Below are 21,592 nucleotides of genomic sequence, written 5' to 3' on the forward strand. Positions count from 1 at the left end.
AGATGATGAATGTGCAGCCCATAGGTTCTGCGTAGCTTCATTATTTCCCCAACTCCCTCCACATTGTTGCTGTAGTACTTTTCCTTACTCTACAGAATTCAGAGGCTATGTTTACTCATCCCCCAATCTGCTCTCAGACTCAGGACACTTTTTTTTTTTCAAAACTAGAAGTGACTTTTGGTTACATCTGATTTTGAAGAAAGTAAAGACTGTGTTGTCGAAGGCTTTCATGGTTGGAATCACTGGGAATTTTCTGGGCAATATGGTCATGTTCCAGAAGCATTCTCTCTTGACGTTTCAGACGTCCAAAGAGACAACCTGCGTGGTTACAGATTCAATGACTTGAATGACGTTAAAACAGCTTTAAAATTATGGATCACAAAGCAAAACTCTGAATCTTTCCAAAATGGTTTTGATGCTGAGTTAAATGATGGCACAAATGTGTACAAATTGATGGTGATTATGTTGAACGGTAATTTTGTGGAGATGATAGTTCAGTCTATGATCTGTAGCAACTTCTGCTGTTATATGTTCATTCATAAAGTTTTTATGACACAGGAGGCAATTTTTTTTGACCTATTCTCATAGTACTGAGTGAATATAAGTTTAAAAACAGTTAAAATATAATTAAAATTATGTTTAACACCCCCCCCCCAAGAATCCCACCCACAACCTCCCTAGTATCATGCCCCCCATCCTCCTCCAAATGTCCACTGTAAAGACAGAAAGGTCTTAAACTGCCTTCGGAAGATAAGCAGGAATGTGGGGCCATCCTGGTCTCTCTTGGATTCTGCTGTCTGGGAACAGCCATCGAAAAGGCCGTCTTCCTTGTACCCACCAAATGTGCTTGAGCAGGTGGTGGTAGAAAGAGAAAGCCTAGCAGGTTCGTAGATGTCTAGCAGGTTCGTAGATGTCTAGCAGGTTCGTAGAAAGAGATACATTTATCCAGATAACCTGAACCAATGCCATATATTTATAGAAAGACCAGAAATACTGGTGCGATGGCTCTAAAGCCAATTGTGAAGACTCAAGCCAATTGTAATGGTGTCAAAGCAAATTATAAATGCTGTTTCCACTGCTGAGAGGATTTTTTAATCTTTTAATCCCTCTAGATTATATATATATATATCACTTTTATATGAGGGGAAGGATTACAGGGGGTGATCTTTATTTCAAGATCCCAGCCTCTGTCTCTGTAGTTAGGGATTTCTGTGTTGTTGTTCCCTTTCTGAGGTAACTGTGACTATTACTCTTCCCCAATTAGGTGATTTATTAAGGTAACTGCCACCAACGTGAGGCTTTTGAACTATCACCAATGAAATTTGGCTCCACAGACTCAGATGAGATTAGATGAGTCAGTTGTTAACAAAGAACAACAACTTTATTGCGTACAAAGCTTATGGTTGACTGATTTACTTATGGAACTTTAGATAAACAAGTGGTTTAATAACTCTTATAACCACCACAACAGTAGTCTCTGGTGTACTTCCACTCTCACTCTCCTACTGATGATATAAATTGTAGCAAACTCTAACCTCAGCTGAGCTCCTTAGTGAACAATGTCCCAACTACAATAAAAACCTTTAATTTGATCTACTACCGATCTAATTCCTGATCACTAGTCCTTCCCAACTAAAGATCTTGACTAGGTTCCCTTTAGTCTGCCTTGACTAAAGATTTTTGGCCAGGCCTGTCTCCTCAGCCCTTCTTGACTGAAAAGCCCCCAGCTACGCACTCCTGGCTTCTTTTAAAAACTACAATTTTTTTCTTTTCATGGCTCCGCCCACTTCTCCCTCTGGTGAGCTAGCCAGCTCCATCTCCTTGGTAACAGCACTACTGTGGATTGAAACAAGATGGCTTCTGTTTCAGCTACTGTGTCAACTAAACACAAATACATACTCTAACAGTTAAAATTAAACATAATAACTATGACTTCTCCACACTGGTCTACATTAAATTCTACAAATTTCAATGAGAAATTCAACAAACACCCCCAAAGTCAAAACAAGGAGAAATTAATCAGCTTATAATAAAAGTAATCTGAAACAGTTTAACTTGTAACTTCTTAAAACAAATAGTAAGTAAGTCAAATTTTCTGCTAGGATTCATCCTCTGTGAATGCCACGCTCACTGTGTAGTCGTTTTGTCATCCACTATATTTTACAATGTTCAGTGTATTGGTTTTAAATGGTCCACAACTTCACCCCATAGAGAACATACTCCAATGTGGTAACATTCCCATAGCATCAACATTTCCTTCCATTTATGATTAGGATCCTACTCTGTGTTTATTGATGTTTCAATTAGAGCATCAAAGCTTGAGTTTGGCTGTTTGCAGAACTAGAATGTGCAGAAAAGTTTCATCTTCCTCCTCGTATTCCTCCATAATATCCCATCATTAGACATTCATTGGTACAAAAATAAGACAATAAAAACACACACCCATGACAAAAGCATCCAGTGTAATAAAAAAGAGTTTGAGGAAAGGAAGGGACTAATGCTAAAGGGACTACATATATTATTTTAGGATTTACCCTACCCTTCTTTGCCAGTTTTTTTCTTTGCCTGTCTATGGCCTTCATAGAATATGATGTTGATATTGCTACTAAAGACCTAGTAAAATTCTGGTATTATAGTTAACCAGAGACATTTCAGTGCCCTCTCTCTTTCCCACGCAATACCCAAAAATCTACCTTGTAGTTTAATTTCCTCTCCAGAAGTATTAGACTTTGGCAAAGCTCAGCTTCCCCTACCAGGAATATTCTGGTTAACCTGGAATATGTGAACTTCTCAATGTAAGATTACAAGTTACTTTGAACTACCACACCACCCATGGATGTACTCTGTTTTCCCTGGGCCCATCATATTGGCCTTTGGATTTGCCACAGATTGTGGTGAATCCAGTGGGGCCTGGCATTGGGGGGGGGACTTGTGCCCCATGCCCTGCATCATCTGACTTCCCCCTTATCCCATCCCATGGGGGAAAGCATCCACCACCCAGCTTCCCCCATTGTTGCCAATGCAACATGTAAAGCCGCCCATGTTCCTGTTGTGGTGTCATATGATGCTCCCTCTTCACCTTTACCATGGAACCCCACCAGAAGTAATTTGATGTCTGCCAACTCTGCTTCTGAGTCTGTTCAGGGGCTTCCAGGTTGCCCATTCTTGGTTTGCCCCTGGAGGAAGATCCTCATGGGGGGCAATTCAGTTGGAATTGCCTGATTTTGCTGCCCACAGGGATATTCTTGCTGTTGCTGGAGGAATAGTTACAGGAGTGGCGGTTCTCATAAAACTTTTCCTTGATTTAAGCTTACTAGGAGGAGGCTGGTAGCCATACAGCAGGTGGCTTTCACAGTGTTCAACCTTATTTCTCTCACAATTGGCAGTAATTTCCCACCGCACATTGGGGGGCGGGGGAGGCAGTGCCAGCTAGCTTATAGAATCTATCAACAGGTGTAGGTTTAAGACATCCCATATTATTGTACATGTCTCATTCAGTGCTATATTCATCTGCTTCACGTGGGCAGACCTAAGCCAAACAGAGCAGGCATACTCAGCAGTTGAGTAAAACAAGACTGGGGTAAATGTTCTTATCATTTTTGGGTCTTCACCCCATGCACTATCAGTAAGTTTCTGCAGGATGTTATTGCAAGCAGTTTTTATGATGATATAGGACTATTCAGAAATGAACTGCTATGAAAAGAAAGATCAAACTCTAATTTCTGATTAGGCCTTGTGTTACCATCAGAAACATAGACATGTACTTCTCTGCACAGTAGATGTGGTTTTAGAGCCTGATATGACTTGGGGGAAAAACATGGTTATACATAACAGTAACCATATAAGAGCCTGTGAATATATTGCATGTTTTTAATTTGTGTATATGTATGTGCCTTCATGTTACCTGATGTTTTATGGTAGCCCTGTGAATTTCATGGTTTTTTAAGGCAAAGCATATCCAGAAGTGATTTTTATGGTGTCCTTCAATGTTTCACTGGTGATAACCAGAGCACATGTGGCCAATCAACATCAGTGTCAGCAATATGGAAAAAAATATCACTGAGGAAGAATACACAAATTGGCATCATACATTTTCATAAATACATAAATGTCAAATTATCACTAAATTTTGAGTATCCATCTGAGAAGTAACATTCTGGTCAATATGCATAAACATTCAGACTGAACAAAATCTTAGCATATCTCTGCTTGAATCATCTTTCCTCCTGCCATCCATCCTGGACACATACATATCCATTTTGAATACTATATTGTTGAACAACTGGATGATATTCAAATATGAGGGACCCTTGAGGGAAAGTGGAGACAATGACAGAGAAGTATAGAACTGAAGAAGCAATCTCCCTCCCTCCCCCTTTTATTCTGATAGTTATCTGAAGATGAAAGCTTGGTTCACTCAGTGTATAGAACTCTGCCTCTCAGTGGCATTCCAGTTATCTCATAAATGTAATTTCAGGACTGCAGCTGCAAAACAATTTCTCATGTTGACTTTCCTCTCCATTTGATTTGTTTTAAATGTATGATTTTCTTCCCCCTCTTCTCAATTTCTTTGTGGAGATAGAAAATGCAAACAATATGACTGGCACCTGTGCTCATGTGCGTGTTTGGGGTTCATGTTTTCCTGCCAAGGAGTTCAGAGAAGAGGCTTGTTTGATGTCTGTAGACAGAAGAAGAGATGATTCATTCTTTTCAAATCTTCATATTTCAGAAAGATATTATGAGTCTCTGAAATATATTAATGGAACTTAGGAAATCATTTTTTTAAGATGAGAAAGAAGGCATATTTGTTGTATAGTGAGAATACAATTGGCTCTTGATCTCTGCTGACATTCACTTTCAGGACCCACCATAGATTTATAAAATGTATAGATCCTCAAGTCCTATCATATACAATGGTTTACCTTATATAAAATGTTTTATTTTTTTTAATTTGGAGGGGATGGGGAATTTTTTCAATCCATGGATAGCTGAGTCTGTGGATACAGAATCTATTGGTATAGAGGGAAAATTGTATATAATTATTTCACATCATTTCTGTGATCATCATGCATTCCTTCATACACTTCTCTTTCTCCCATACTGTAAACTATGAGATAGATTAGTGCATGAGAAAATAGTTGTTTACTTTCAAAGCTTCATGGCTTAGTGAAAACATGAGCTTGAGTTTTCCCAGAATCCTGTTGTAACTCCTTCATCCTACTAATTCTTTGCTCTATTCCCTGTTCGTTTGTCTCTTTGTTACAACTATTTATACCCTGCTCTATGTTCAAGACTCTCAGAGTGGTGTACCATTAAATCAATTTAGAATAACACAGTAAATAGCATAGTTTAATTTAAAATGTCTAAAGATATATAATTTCTCATTCAGAACCTGGTGACTGAATTCCAGGTAGAATAACGCCATTTAGAATAATGCCAACTACAGCACATGCATATTCTCCAATACTTTACAGCTGAAAACTGGAACATATGTGGCCAAGTAACATCAGAGCATGGGCAAGATGGAAAAATATATTAATGAGGGATTTGGGAATGGGTGTAGCAGTGGCTTTTGTCTCCAAGGAGGGGCAATATTCTTTTTTCTATTTTTAATGGAGCTAAACTCTTTCTCCCCCTGTGATGCGAAATGGAGGTGAAAGACGTAAATACAGCCCTTCTGAACGACTTTGAGGTCTATCAGCTGTTGATGGACTTGAAGCAGCAGTGGTGAGAGATAGGGAAGAGCAAACGTGAGGCAACAGATCCTGAACACTATCATGTACAAAACCCTGTATTGCATCTCCAAGACCCCCTGCAAGTTCAAGAGCCCCCAAGTGGTGAGCAACTTCCTTGTAGCCCTGAAAATCCACAAGTTGACCAAGGCAGAGAAGCTGCGGCTCTTCAACCACAGGCCAGTCACTGCCGTCGAGATCCAACTGATGGTGGAGGAGAGTGAGGAGCAGCTGATGGAGGAGCAGATTGAGGCCCTTCTGCAGACGATGACCAGCATCCTCCACAGAGACTTGGCCAAAGAGAAGCCACCGGCCATCCAAATTAAGGAAGACACCAATCAGGCCTGAGAGGGACCATCCCGGGTTTGGGGAATCCATCATTGGGTCGCTAGGACAATTGGGGAGGGGGAATTTCCCACTGTTTTTCAAATTATTATTGTATAAATAAAAACGGCTCCCTCTCTTCTCTCCTTTAAAATTTTTTTGAAAACCTATCTATGCACCCTAATATATGGAGAGGAGGAGGACTGGGATATCTTAATAAAATCTCATTTAGAAACCAGAAACGTATCCTGACTCTGTTGGCAGCTAAAACCACTCTATATTTTAATGCATTTTAGTTCTCCAGATTCATTATGTTGTAAATGTTTTTGTTGTTATATTATGTTTCTCTAATTCTAATTTTAGGTTAGTTTATAAGTTATTAATGTTGTCTTACTTATTGTTTGATTTGGCTTGTTTGTGGAAGCTGGAACCTGTCTGTGTGAATAGACATCCGTGCCACATACACACATACAGATTTTCACTTTTATTATGTGCATAGATTTATGTTTATTTATTATCCCATTTCATTATGATAAACATTCAATGCCATAATAAAGCAGAACCGTGCTGAGGAGTCATCAAGTCACTCTCTCCCAGGTCATTGCAGGTTGCAGCGAGCACAGACCCAACATGGCCAAATGTGTATACTGATGGGGTTTGGTGGTGATTGACCTTGACATCCAGGAGTTATAGTTTACCCATACTCAGAGAACACTGAACCCATCTGATGATGGATCTGGACCAAATTTGGCACACAAATTCAACATGGCCAACTGGGAACACTGGTGGACTTGGGAGGTGATTGACCTTTATCACTGGGAGTTATAGTTCACCTGTATTTTGTGAGCCCTCTGAACCCCAGCAATGACGGATCTGGAACAAACTTGGCACACAGACCCAACATGTCCAACTGTACATAATGGCAGGCTTTGCAGATAATTGACGGCATCAGAGAGTTATAGTTCACCTGCATTCAGAGAACACTGAACCCAGCAAGTGATGGATCTGGACCAAATTTCGCACACAGAACCAACATGGCCAACTGGGAATACTGGGGGAGTTTTGGGACTTTTGGGAACTGCAGTTCACCCACATCCTTATGCATTTTCTAATGGGAGCATTCATTAAAAAACATCAGGAAAGAGGTTTTTTTTTCTAAGAAATAGCGTAGCATTTGAACAAACTGATATTACCTCACATCCACAAACAAAAAAGGCCCTTTTCAAATAACCTGGACATTGCCAGGTACCCAAGCTAGTATATAAATAATACACTTGATCTTAGCCAAAAGGTTGAGAAGCGAGAGAGAGAGAGAGAGAGACTAGTGGAGGGGACTCTTCTGCCCTGGCTCAGTTACCAAGAGAGTGGGTAGATCTGGGCATCATCCTACGTACCCTGTTTCTCTGAAAATAAGGCATCCCCGGAAAATAAGACCTAGTAGAGATTATGCTGAATTGCTAAATATAAGGCCTCACCTGAAAATAAGACCTAGCAAAGTTTTTGTTTAGAAGCATGCCCACTGAAAAGAACACCAGAGCATGCAGAATCGGTAAATGTATGTACCATAGATCATTGTACATGGAAATAATGGTAATAACAAGAAATTGATAGGATTCAGTTTGTCTGGTTATGCTAGTTTGTGATGACAACTACTGTACACAGGGCCGGCCGGAGATATTTTGTGATGTAAAGCGGGGGTGCTGAAAAGCGCCCCCGCCACCGGCGCCCTGGCCCCGCCCAGCGTGCCCTGGCCCCACCTCCCACGCTGCGTGGGAGGCGGGGCCAGGGCGAATAGTGAGGGGGCGGGGCCAGAGTTGGCCCCGCCCCCCGTGCCCTGGCCCCGCCTCCCACGCAGCGTGGGAGGCAGGGCCAGGGCACGCTGGGCGGGGGGCGGGGCCAGAGTTGGCCCCGCCTCCCACGCTACCCCCGCTCGCCCGTCTGGCCTTTTGTAGCAGGCCAGACTCAGCGGAGGTTTCTCCAGGCTGCGATTGCGACAGTCAGGGCCGGCGCCACTAATGCAGCAGCTGACGCCGCCGCCTCGGGCGCAGGCCCGGGGGGGCGCCGTCAGGCTGGGCGGGAGGCGGGGCACCGCCCTGACGGTGCCCCGCCTCCCGCCCAGTGCGCCCTGGCCCGTCTGGCCTGCTAGAAAAGGCCAGACGGGCGAGCGGGAGTAGCGTGGGAGGCGGGGCCAGCTCTGACGCCGCTCCCCCCGCCCAGCGTGCCCTGGCCCCGCCTCCCATGTTGCGTGGGAGGCGGGGCCAGGGCACGCTGGGCGTGGGGGCGGCGTCAGAGCTGGCCCCGCCTCCCACGTTACCCCCGCTCGCCCGTCTGGCCTTTTGTAGCAGGCCAGACTCAGCGGAGGTTCCTCCAGGCCGCGATTGCGGCCTGGAGGAACCTCCGCTGAGTCTGGCCTGCTACAAAAGGCCAGACGGGCGAGCGGGGGTAACGTGGGAGGCGGGGCCAGCTCTGATGCCGCTCCCCCCCCCCCCGCCCAGCGTGCCTTGGCCCTGCCTCCCACGCAACATGGGAGGCGGGGCCAGGGCACGCTGGGTGGGGGGAGCGGCGTCAGAGCTGGCCCCGCCTCCCACGCTACTCCCGCTCGCCCGTCTGGCCTTTTCTAGCAGGCCAGACGGGCCAGGGCGCACTGGGCGGGAGGCGGGGCACCGTCAGGGCGGTGCCCCGCCTCCCGCCCAGCCTGACGGCGCCCCCCCGGGCCTGCGCCCGAGGCGGCGGCGTCAGCTGCTGCATTAGTGGGGCCGGCCCTGACTGTACATTATATAATAAATGTTCATTTTTTGTTCAACAATAAATGTGAATTCTTCTTCATGGAAAACTAAGATATCCCCTGAAAATAAGACCTAGTACATCTTTGGGAGCAAAAATTAATATAAGACACTGTCTTATTTTCGGGGAAACAGGGTATGCCCTAGCTGGCATAACCAAGAGCAGAATCTCAGAGGCAGTGATGCAAAGCACCACCCAGCTCTTCACAGCTAGAAAGAGTATGATAAGGGATCCCAAGCCTTGAGGAGGATAGGCGAAGAGAAAATTTTTGTCTCTCTCTTTCTAGGAGCATGCTTCTTTTGCCATTATCTCACTATAAGATGGTTATGTGCAACAGCCCTGGAGCATTTTTTACAATATTTACAATCCAGCCTTGTTTTGGCAGATTCAGTTTGAGAGCACTTGTTGCTAACCACTACCATAGGATATCTGAATAGCAATTACATTTATGATAATTCATTTCCACAGCCTATCATATTCTAGCTGGACTAGTTTTCTCTGCTGCATATGTTCCTTTTAAAAACACCAGAGTATGAGTTGGAGAACTGAACAGACCAAAACAGCTACATTCCTTTTTTCCTTCATTCTTTCCTATCAGCTTCCTGCCTGCCTTCCTGCCTGCCTGCCTGCCTGCCTGCCTATAACAGAACACAATTCTGCTGGGTCCAGACCTTTCTATGTTAATTTTCAGGCCTAAAGCAGTTTTCCAGCTTAAGGCTGAACCATGTTTTTACATGGGCAACCCATTCTAGTACATCAGCAAGAAGCTAGACCTTGGGTTCATGTTTACTTCAGCAACAGTGTTTGAATTTCCCAGAAAGTATCTGTAGCAAAGACTTAGAAGTAGCCTTAAGCACTATAATTATTTCACTGCCATGGCATGGAAGGGGAAAAGCTGGGTATCATATTAAAGGTGAAAGAGCAAAATGATATTAGCTCTGGTTCACATTATTCGAGGTTTTGTGCAATCTTTGATATACCTTTTATACAATATAAAAGCGATTTATAAATAGCACATTGATTTCCTTATCAGATATTGTTCCTCAGGGAACTGGTTAACAAAGGATGTGAGAATTTATGTTAAATAAAAATATTTCTGATATAAAAATCACTGTTGTGTTATTAGTATCTCCTCCAGTAATTTCTGAGTTCTGTGTTTTATTTCTTTAGAACCGTGTTGTTTAGCATAGCAAACAAGGTATTTTCCACATAGATGATTATGAAGAAGAAATAACACCAGAACAGTCTTTCATATTTTAAGTGGTGGATCATACATTTAAATCAGTCCTGCACATCCTTTGACCCTCCAGATGCATTGTGCAGGCCTAATTTAATTTGTCCTCCATCCAAAGCAACTTCCTTCCTTTTAGTTTTCTTTATAATCCATATTACACAACCATATATAGAAATGAGAATGCAGTAGCAGTATTCAGTGATATAGTTTTGCATTCCAGGATCTTGTCTAGTTCCTTCATAGGTGCTTCCAAGTCTTCATCTTCTTTTGATTTCTTAATTACAGTCTTGATTTTGATTAATGATTGAGCCAAGGTGTGGAAAATCTTGAACTATTTTAACATGAGGTAGTGTAATTAACTAATATATTCCTTCTGATTATATATTTGTATTTTAAGCTTGGCATATACCTTAGAATAAAGCCCATCTGAAATAAATGGGAGTTATCCATTGGTAGACATGCCAAAAAATCTTATTTAAAGTGCATGTTCTTCATTCCATTGCCATTGCAGAATGTGGAAGACTGTTTATTATTTATTTTAGCATTATTATTATTATTATTATTAATATTATAAAAACAACCATAGAGGTCTTTGTCATAAATGTAGTACAACCCTTCTTGGAAGTGAAAAAATGATGCAAATGAAAGTATAGCAGTATGTAGTCTGTTGAGGAATGATGAAGAGCTGAAACTGATGTGCCATTTAGTAATATTATCATTGGCTACCAGCAAATTCAAGAATAAGAAATGTGCTTGCAATTTAAATCCATGATTTTTTTTAACAAAATGATCATGTGGCTAGGGCAGGCTCTTTGATGTAGAAGCAATTGCTGGCTCTAAGTAGATAGTTTTAAATGGCACCAGGCTTCATTTGATTACATCTGTTCTGATAATGCATTCACAAAGTCTTGATCCAATCTGGAACAACTGAAAGTTACAAATGTTTGGTGGAGTAGGAGCCCTATGGCACAATAGAAAATATTAGAGCTGAGCAAAATGGCAGAAATCCGTTTTGGTTTCGTTTCGAATTTCAGATTCCCCCATCTCCGGTTTTGTTTTTGGGAAGATTTGGGAAAATCCAGAAGTGGAGAGTGTTTTGATTTTTAAATCGAAGTCTGGAGTTCCATGTTTGTTTCTGTAAGATTTGGTCCATTCACGCCATTGGGGAAAATTGCGAGGCTTGTATTTCCATCGTTTGTATGGTGTAACAGAATGGGCCTACCTCGGCAGGCCAGTGTGTCGAAAAAGTTCTAGACCCTGGGAGAATAGGCTGATCCAAGCAAAAAAGGAGGAGGGAACAGCCGCTCCTTATATGGTAGTGGTGCCTGATTTGTGGAGAGTTAGTGTTGCCCAGCTACAGAAGGTAGAGCGTGTCGGAGAGAGAGAGAGATTCAGACACAGAGAGAGAGTCTGAGGAGAAAAGAGGAAGGGTTTGGAGCTGGGAGAGAAAAACCTCTGTGAGGAGAAAAATAAAATAGCCTTCGGGGAGAAATGCTATACTTTTGGTGGAGAACCTCTAAGGGAAATAGTGCATATATCAAGAGCTGTCAGGGTATTGTGTATTGTGAAATGTTAAAATCAATCTGGATTCAGCAATTATGGAGTTAATGAGAGTCTGCTATGATTGATGTATCACAGGACCAATGGGGTCAAGTGTGTTTTGACCGGGACTTACTATCTTGTTCCTGTGGAATGTGAGGGAGTGTTTTTCCTGTGTAGAGCGGATAACAGCGATGAGCAATGTGCTGTGTGTGTGCATGAGTGCTTCGGCAAAGCGCTCATGGAGGAAAGGACTGAATTTGCTCTGTCTGTAAATAGATCATGTAAATAAAGTAAATCAACAGTTGGACTTTGTCTGCTGGAGTGAGTTTGTCCAGTGCTGTTTTCCACATGGGGAAACAGTCTGGAGAGAAGGAGGTGAACCGGGATGGTGAATTTTTTGGATTTCACTCTGCTACTCATCATCCCCGCTGACAGTGGGTTATGGGCCCAGCACGCTTCCGCTGCGCAGTGGATGGAGATGCTGATGGCTGGTGAGCTTTCAGCAACTGTGCGGCCCTGAGAGGGATTCCAGAGACGGAGGGTACCCGAAAGAGAGCTCCAGTGAAGCTGCAGGAGAAGATTGTGACCGCCTGAGTCTGCACTTGAGTAAGTGGCAGTACGGCTTAATCTCGGGGACCGAGGGTCACGGAGGCAGCTGATTCACCGGGAGCTTGGGGTGTTGAATCTTGATGGCTGAGATGGCTGGAAAAATCTTCATTTCCAGCATGGAAAAGCTATCTGACGAAAATTATGCTTTGTGGTCAATAATGATGCGGTCTTTACTCGAAGCAGAGGATTTGCATAATACCCTCGATGGAACAGATTAAAATGCTCAGCACAGGAGAAAAGCCAAAGCATATTTGATACTGTGCCTTCAACCAAACCAACTTGTCCATGTGAGAAACAAGGACACTCCTGAGGAGATATGGCAAGCTTTAAGAGATGTCCATCAAAGGGAGACTTGCATGTCTCAGATGATTTGGACTAAGAGGCTGTTTTCAGCAAAGCTTGTTCAGGGCCAGGATGTCAGAATGCATTTGGACAATCTAAAGCAATTATTGATTGGAGCTGAGGAAAGACGCCTACAATATTCTGAAGCACAGAAGTGTTATCTGGTGCTGTGCAGCTTGTCTGAGGATTGGGACTTTCTGGTACATTCTTTCCAGAATGTGAGAGTCCAGGATTTAATTTTGGATTCAGTTTGCGGGAGAATCCAAGAGGAGTGGACCGGAGGGCATTTGAACAAGCCCAGAAGCGCAGTGCGACCAGGAGGGGGTGCAAGTGGTCGGCTTTGGTCCTGATGGTGTTCCTGGGAATCGTGAGGAGGTTGCAGTACATCAGGTCAAAACACGCTGTTGTTTTGTCTGCAACAGGCCGGGGCATTTTGCCAGGAGTTGCCCAAACAACAAGGCTAGAAGTTCTCGTGGGAACAGAGGGGCAAGGAATTTGTCAACAACAACTAAGCCCCAAGTGTTTATGGCTGCGGTGAATGGAAGGATCACCGAAAAGAACAAGTGGTATTTGGACTCAGGTTGTACACACCATGTTGTTACAAATCTAAAACTTTTGAAAAACAGAAGGGATGTGTCTGGAACAGCAGTGACTTTGGCTGATGGAACTGAGAGGAAGTTCAACAAATGTGGCACTGTGTTCATCCCTTGCTTGAATGTGGATTGGGAAAATGTACTTTACATCCCAGAATTAAGTTCTAATTTGTTAAGTGTGGCTACCTTAACAGAGAACGGATATAGAGTAATTTTTAGCGGAATCTATTGCTATATTCAGAGAGATGGACGAGTAGTGGCAAAAGGTGTAAAAAGAAACAAAATGTATATGATGTTTGACAAAAATAACTTTCCAGATGGGGCACAAGTCTATTGTGTGAAACAGAAGATTATGCATGACAGGTGTATCCATCATCTTCACAGAGCGATGGGTCATGCACGTGTAGAGGTGCTCAGAAAAACTTTAGAAATATGCACAGATTTTGAGTGTGAAAAATGTGAAAATTTATTAGACTGTGCAGTTTGTTCAGAGATGGGAATTGAATCAAAAGAGCATCCTAAAAGATCTGGAATTAAGACCCAGGAAATGTTTGAAATGGTCCATCTATATGTAACAGAATCTGATGTAAAAAGCCAGGGAGGTTCTCAATTTACTTTGCTGTTAGTAGATAGACACACGAGATTTGGTTATATTTACTTCCTTAAAGATTTGAAGGAAGCTGTTGTAAAGGTGTCTAATTGGATAGACATGGTTCAAAGGGTCTATGAACAGCATGTAGGTCAAATAGTTTTTGACAAAGGAATTAATGTGTGTAATGAAGAGATGAAGAAAATGTTGAGTGAAAGGAATATAGGATTTAAAAATGTAAAATCAAATAAGTCAAATGAAGAAGGCGTGGCTCAAAATAGGATGAAGCAAATTCTTCACATGAATGAGTGTTTAATTAGAGATTCCAAAAGCTCAACTAAGAATTGGCCAGAGTGTTCACACACAAGTAATTATATTTTTAACAGGTTATGGGATAAGGAATTGGATGACATCCCATTTCGGAGAATGTATAAAAGATGTCCACATTTAAAACACCTGAGAATTTATGGTCAATTCGCCCAGGTACAAGTTCCAGCCAACCAGAGGAAAAAGGGAGAGCCTAAGTGGAGGAGAATGCAATTCTTAGGCTACTACCAAGACAAGCTTAAATTTCACAGTGGTCTTGGGAGGCTTATTTTCTCAAAGAGGCTGGGACAGGTTGCATTTGAACAAAGAGATGTTGTTTCATAATAATTCCACCAAGGAAGCGGAGGTACAGAAAGCTTCAGGTGGAGGGGGTTCTGTTGTTGAAAAGGATATGCAACGAACCATTAAGGAGGAGATGGTTACTCCAGTGAAACATGGGGAAGTACAGACTCCCCAGAAGAGTCAGAAGAGAGGAGGTAAAGGGAAAAAATCACCTAAGTTTGAGAGTGAAGAGCAGGTGACAGAAAAAAGTGAAGATATATCTCTTCTTGAGACCGAGATTGAATCAGTTGATCAGTGGTCTCCAACTTGTCAATTGGCACAGGTGTTGCCAAAGCGCCAGAGATGCAAAAACATTGTGCCTGTTTATTAGTCTAAACGGAAATTGAAATATGTTTATATGTTCAGAGAGAGTTAAATCATTTTTGTGAATAATTGTGATGGAAAAGTATGATTATGTAATGAATTGGTTTTAAGAAATTGGATTTTAAGAGAAATTGAAATCCATGGTTAAGCCAGCAGTGGTTGTAATATAGTCTGGCAGCATCAAATTAATCTATGTGGCACAATGAATTAAGTTTTCAGAGGTTGGGAAAACTATTGATTAATGAAGTGAAGCATCAATGTATTAGGTTATGGTTCTGGCATCGATTGTGTTAATAAAGATGCAAGAAGAGAGTTGATGTATTGTGATCAAAACAATTTACATGTGATTGAAAAAGACTGCATGTATACATGTATTATCTTGTGGAAATTCTAGAGAGATTGATCAAATGTGTAGAGTGTTAAAATATGTAGAGAATTGATTTGAACATTTCGGAGGGGAATTGTCAGGGTATTGTGTATTGTGAAATGTTAAAATCAATCTGGATTCAGCAATTATGGAGTTAATGAGAGTCTGCTATGATTGATGTATCACAGGACCAATGGGGTCAAGTGTGTTTTGACCGGGACTTACTATCTTGTTCCTGTGGAATGTGAGGGAGTGTTTTTCCTGTGTAGAGCGGAGAACAGCGATGAGCAATGTGCTGTGTGTGTGCATGAGTGCTTCGGCAAAGCGCTCATGGAGGAAAGGACTGAATTTGCTCTGTCTGTAAATAGATCATGTAAATAAAGTAAATCAACAGTTGGACTTTGTCTGCTGGAGTGAGTTTGTCCAGTGCTGTTTTCCACATGGGGAAACAGTTTGGAGAGAAGGAGGTGAACCGGGATGGTGAATTTTTTGGATTTCACTCTTCTACCCATCATCCCCACTGACAAGAGCCTCTGGAAAGAAGGAATGAGGGGGTTTGAAAAGCCTGTGAGGGAATATAGTTCTGTGAAAGATAAGTTAAGGAACCATTTTCTTTTAAGGAAATAGCCTGATAACATTCTGAAACCAATACACAACCTTCTTTTTCTAGTTAAAATAAACTTCACAAATCTGTTTATGCTTCACCACAGGTATTCAGTGTGTCTTTCTGTGCATCAATATAAGAAGGGGGCCTGTCTGCACTCTTTACATCAGATTCTATTCATTTTTGAGTGGCTCTGTGGTCGGTGGGCCAGTGGAACAGGGAAGACTGAATGGTGTGGTCATAGGCCGATACATTTAGTTTGGTGGCAGTGAAGTTACGTCTTGATGTAACAGGCGGTCGGCAGCTGGGGTCCGACCATTGTAAATGGCTATTAGGATGCAACTTCCCACACTTGTAAGCAGGGCTATAGCCAGAGGGACAGATATAAGGGTTCAAGCCCCTCCCCCCCAAAAAAAATGTGTTAGGTAAAAAAAACCTGGTTTACTCATGAATTTTAACTGGTTAACCAATTCATGAGTTAGTTAGTGCTTTTTAACCTGACACATTTCGGGGGGGGGGGGAGGTGAACTTTTAAACCTCCCCTCCCCTCTACGGCCCTGCTTGTAGGCCACATTAATGATTGTAGTCCTGCCAAGAATCAGAACATTTTGCTTACCCACTGATTTTTAGGAATTTTTGTAAGTTTCTATAAATAAAATTTCTTTTAAAAAACAAAAAGAGATGTGCTGCAGAGAAAGATGCTTGTTTTCTGTACAGAAAATGCATTTCCAGCAAATAAAATGAGGGAAGGGATTATATTATAACACTTCAGGAGATTATATACAATGAGAAAATTGCACAAAATTCTTGTTGGTTTATTGTTCTCTCCAATAGGATTTCTTGATTGTTGGGAAATTCCTTTACAACCTGGGAATAAAGGATTAGTGACTGTAATATAATTTTGCAATTTGTCTTAACCAAATGTGGGATTCCAACCCCCCTGCCCGGGTTGGATATTACATGGTCAAATGTTACGTATCTTAGTAAATAATATATTCAGCTCCATTTGCCCGTCCTTTCTTCAGCTATGAGCCATTTTCCAAAGTATCACAGTGTCATCACTTCTCCAAGATAGCTGTTAAGAACCCTGGTAAAATCTTAAATACCTTCTATCATTTCTTTTGCAACCAACTGGTGTCATCTGATATGCACATAGATATATTTTCTGATAAAATCCACTCCTTTATGGAAACTAGTGTAGCCTTATATACTCACCCATAGCCAGTATCTACTTAGACCTTCAAAAGAAGGCTTAAGTGAGAATTAAGTGTTCTGTTTGCCTTTTATGACCTTTTCTAGTAGCAGGATTAAAAATGCATAGTTTATAGATTGCCCATTTTCTGATCCTACTCAATTCAGAAAAGAAAAAGAGGAAGAAAAGGAAAGAAAAAAGAGCATCCGTACATGGCTATATTAAATCATTTATAATTCCTTGCAATGTATTAATACTGTGCACTCTGGTAATGATTGAGAACAATCATTGTCACAGATCTTTTATCCTTTTCCCACCATTTCAGGGTGAAACACCCTCTGCCGCTGATTAGTACCTCTAGTAAGAGTGAAATAATATTTTTTTTGTATTTGATATGTCATTCCCAATTCAATGTCCTTAGTTTTATTGCATAATTATACTCACGTGACAAATGAAATGATAATGCTTTGGAAATCCAGCCCTTCCTTTCAACATGGAGATGAAGAAAGAACTGAGGAAGAAGAAGCCCCATTGTATAAGTACAATTATGTTTGAAGGATTTTAAGGATGTTACATGGAGGTATGACATTGGGTACAGATGTTGTACTCCATACCTTTGCTGAATTTCCTGTCATTACAGCACAACAAGAGATGTCTGCATTTCCATTTTGATGCACATAATCCATCCCAACCATTAGTGAGCATCTTGACCATGGGTAAAACACCAGTTTTTACTTATACAAATATGGTATTTAAATCTATATTAATTTAGTTAATATCTGTGCAAAATATGTGTCTATGGCCCAACAAAACTAGAATGCTGCAATCCAGATTTTATCTTCTTACTTTTCTAATTGGCCGAAAGAACAGAATTAATAAGTGTGACAGGAGCTTATCAGTAAGGTTGCTAGCTAGGAGGGGTTTCATACAGTCAATGCATGTGTCTATTTATATTTATTTATTTTTCCTTATTCTCTCAATGAGCATTATCTCATTGTCCATTCAGACTAAGGAATGATGAATATAAAGTTACATGTGAACTGTACTGTCCAAATTGGTTTGAAATTTAGTGAAAAAGCTAAAACTACAGCAGATGGCAAACCTCATGACCTCTTCCCCTTATATCGCTCCTGAAAGAAGCTTCATATTTCTAAAATTGCTAAACAGAATGAGTTTTCGATTCATCTCAGGGGCAGTAAAACTGGGAACATATGCATCTTCAAATTCAAAAAATATTACAGAAACAACTTGGGCTTCATTTGCAGACTCTGTAGAGGATTTTCTCAACATAGCAGTGTGAGAAGCAAATGTTCTGAGCAGAATGTTAATATATGGAGCCCATTCATACAATTCCTCCCCTTCAAAAGAACTAAATACAGAAAGAAATAGGAAGATTGAACATATGATAATCAACATTTCTCATAAACTATTTTTCTCTCTGTTTTAAGAAAAGATGGATATACTGTCCAGTTAATTGCCGTTTCCATTCAGAATAACAAATTTATAATGACAGATTGCAGATTTCTTCTCAATTATGCTGGAAAAATTAAAAATGTTTTAAAAAAATAAAATAGGTGTGGGCAAAAATTTGCAAATGAGAGCTTTTCTCTTTCAGACAATGTGCTTCCAGTACTCTTCAGAGATTCATTCAGAAAAGCCTTAGTTCTGAAAAATTTAGCTTCTTTGAACGCTTATGTTTTCAACCAGTTTTGTGAAGATGAACTAAGATTGCTATCTCTCTCTCTTTTTTTTACAGACACTTTTTGTTACATAGTAAGCAGGTACACAATAGAGACTTTGGTGCAAGTTTGACTAGCTAGATTCCACCTGAACATCAGGAAGAACTTCCTCACTGTGAGAGCTGTTCGACAGTGGAACTCTCTCCCCCGGGCCATGGTGGAGGCTCCTTCTTTGGAGGCTTTTAAGCAGAGGCTGGATGGCCATCTGTCGGGGGTGCTTTGAATGTGATTTCCTGCTTCTTAGCAGGAGGTTGGACTGGATGGCCCATGAGGTCTCTTCCAACTTTACTATTCTATGATTCTATGATTCTAGCACATGTGGCTGTGGGTGTCATTAGGCTCATTTTTGGTAAAAAGCTTCCTAATTTCTTCATCCATTTCCCAGCAAGCTCTTGTAAATTTCCCAGCAAGCTCTTGTAAATGAATGTGAGAGAAAGCAAAATTGTCAAATTTTTCCATGCTTATTCTGATTTTTAAATGCATGAAGTATGGAGAGTTTAAGTGTAGATAGACTAGATTCCATATCTTGAAAAGAATTAGGAAGATATGGCAGATTCTTCTGCTAAAACTAAATGAAATGGGGTTGTTGTATATTTTCCGGGCTGTATGGCCATGTTGCAGAAGTATCCTCTCCTGATGTTTCGCCCACATCTATGGTAGGCGAAACGTCAGGAGAGAATACTTCTGCAACATGGCCATACAGCCCGGAAAACATACAACCCTGTGATCCCAGCCATGAAAGCCTTTGACAACACACTAAATGAAATGCTCATCATCCATCACGAAAATGCATAAAAGGTGAAGAGTTCCTAACTTTCATTGTCATTCCTTTGTTTGCTTTGAGCTTTTGGTAATGTACAATATAATCTTGGGCATTTTGTGCTATTGCTTCTTTGGTGGATCTGAAACAATAACAGAGGGCTACAAAAGCACTTTGATTTATCACTTCTGGAGTTCCCTGAATTCCCATGACATTTACTTTCATGGATTTATTATTAACCTTTCCTGGATAAAATAGCAGAACAAATAAGACAAAATTCTTGGCTACTTATTGTAGGCTACAGTTAAAAATAACCTTGACCTATAGAGCAATGCTGGCCAGGCTCTATGTTTCAAAGTATGCTTTTGAAAAGGACTTTGTCATGCTATATTGAAATGCAGTAATTTTCATATTGTCAATGCACTGTAGAGCTGAAAGGGAAAGTATTGTACCTACTCATGTATGAGTCATGGGTAGGTTTGAGGGCCAAAATTATGAATTTTGATATCACTCATAGATAAGTTAAACATCATTCAATAGAGATGGAGAAGGGTCACCATCCCCTCAAGGGGCCAACCACCCTTTGGACATCATCATTGATGCTTCTTTTCAAGTTCTCACCTGCTTAGAGACTGGGATGATTCCTTTTTTTGATACGAGTTAAGGTACACATTGAAACATAGATAAATTAACACAGGGGTGGGGTTTTTTTTGTTTTTAGACTTAGTTAAAAGGTAATGTCCAGTCGTGTCCAAATGGGGGTTGGTCTCATCTCTATTTCTAGCCAAAGAGCCGGCGTTGTCCGTAGACACCTCCAAGATCATGTGGCCAGCATGACTGGAGCACCGTTACCTTCCCGCCGGAGTGGTACCTATTGCTCTACTCACATTTACATGTTTTCGAACTGCTAGGTTGGCAGAAGCTGGGGCTGACAGCGGGCGCTCATCTCACTCCCCAGATTTGAACCTGTGACCTTTCAGTCCACAAGTTCAGCAGCTCAGCACTTTAAAACGCTGCGCCACTGGGGGCTCCTTGGGTATATACACTATGGACCTCATAACATTGGGTTATACTCCATTTATGAGTCCTTTTGCATGCAGTTCCCAATGGGGCCCATCACATGATATTTGTCCCCTTTCATCAGCAACCCATTGCCACCTGCAAAAGGGCTCAAAACCGAGTAATTGTACATGGACATCATTTTTTTAAAAAATGATTCAAATATGCAGCTTCTTCTTGTGAACATGAAACTATTATGCATCCTGTCAGTTGTCCTTGGGGTTGGTTTTGCTGATCCAGAAGTTTTCATGAGGGAAATAGCTATCATTTTTCTTTCGTTGATTTGGCTTGCTCGAGAATGCATATGTGGGATGAACTAAGAACATGTCTCCTGAGGATAGTGCATATGTGGAACAAACTATGGACACTTTACTGATATGATGAGTAATGAGCTATATAAATTACAAGGCAACCATGCATGTCGAAAAGGATTATAATAGTCAGCAAATTCCATTGTTTGTTAGCTCTCTGCACATTCTTGTATAAATTCTATAAATTGGAAAGCCACTACAGGCAAAATGTGGCATTGCATTTCTGACATTAGCTAACATTGTCATCTGCTCTTGGCCAAAAGTAAACTATCTTGAAGACAACTTCTGCTGTCAGTCTGCTTTCTTCACCCGCATGCAAATGAAATTCCGCAACAGTTGGGGAAAGACCTCTGGAATTAGCAAATCAATAATTGGTGGTTTTCCTTTTATTTCTTTATTTCTTAATTTTTACTCTAATCTGTGCAACTCTATCGATCAGGGAAACCTATTACTGCACAGATGCAAAATCTTCTAAAACCTCATAATAACTTTAGTTTGAGACTTCCTGGCTAAGTAACTGCATAATGTTATTTTGTTTAAAATATATATAGGTATGCATTTGAATAGATTGGGTGGAGATTGCCTTCTGTGGTGTGATGAGTCAAAGCACAGTATTTTCAAAAGGTAGAAAATGGATGTGATGCATCCTGCATGAATACAGTGTGCATCCAGCCCTTAAAAACAGGATTAGTATAGATTTAGCATTCTTGATGTTAATGTGACTAAGTCCTAAGTGTATAAGATTCTTTATCTTGTTTTGCCTCTGCAATATTTATTTGTGTGCATACTAAGTGACCATTCATCACTGTCACCCTAATAAGCTATATTTAGGATTGGCA

General features: G+C 41.1%; 2 protein-coding genes across 4 annotated transcripts in view; both read left to right on the forward strand.

The window, feature by feature from the left end:
- The window catches only part of LOC100554276 (DNA-directed RNA polymerase III subunit RPC9), a 31,006-nt gene extending 23,237 nt beyond the window's left edge, over positions 1 to 7,769 (forward strand). Inside the window, 2 exon segments of the mRNA XM_062973506.1 lie at positions 1 to 5,754; positions 5,756 to 7,769. The exon segment at positions 1 to 5,754 is cut by the window's left edge and continues 23,237 nt beyond it. Of these exon segments, the coding sequence (XP_062829576.1) occupies positions 5,648 to 5,754; positions 5,756 to 6,080 (432 nt within the window). The 5' untranslated portion in view covers positions 1 to 5,647 and the 3' untranslated portion in view covers positions 6,081 to 7,769.
- The window catches only part of lrfn2 (leucine rich repeat and fibronectin type III domain containing 2), a 401,482-nt gene that overhangs the window by 133,242 nt on the left and 246,648 nt on the right, over positions 1 to 21,592 (forward strand). The window lies entirely within an intron of this gene.

Source organism: Anolis carolinensis, chromosome 1 (assembly GCF_035594765.1).
Source record: "Anolis carolinensis isolate JA03-04 chromosome 1, rAnoCar3.1.pri, whole genome shotgun sequence".
In the NCBI taxonomy this organism is placed as follows: Eukaryota; Metazoa; Chordata; class Lepidosauria; order Squamata; family Dactyloidae; genus Anolis; species Anolis carolinensis.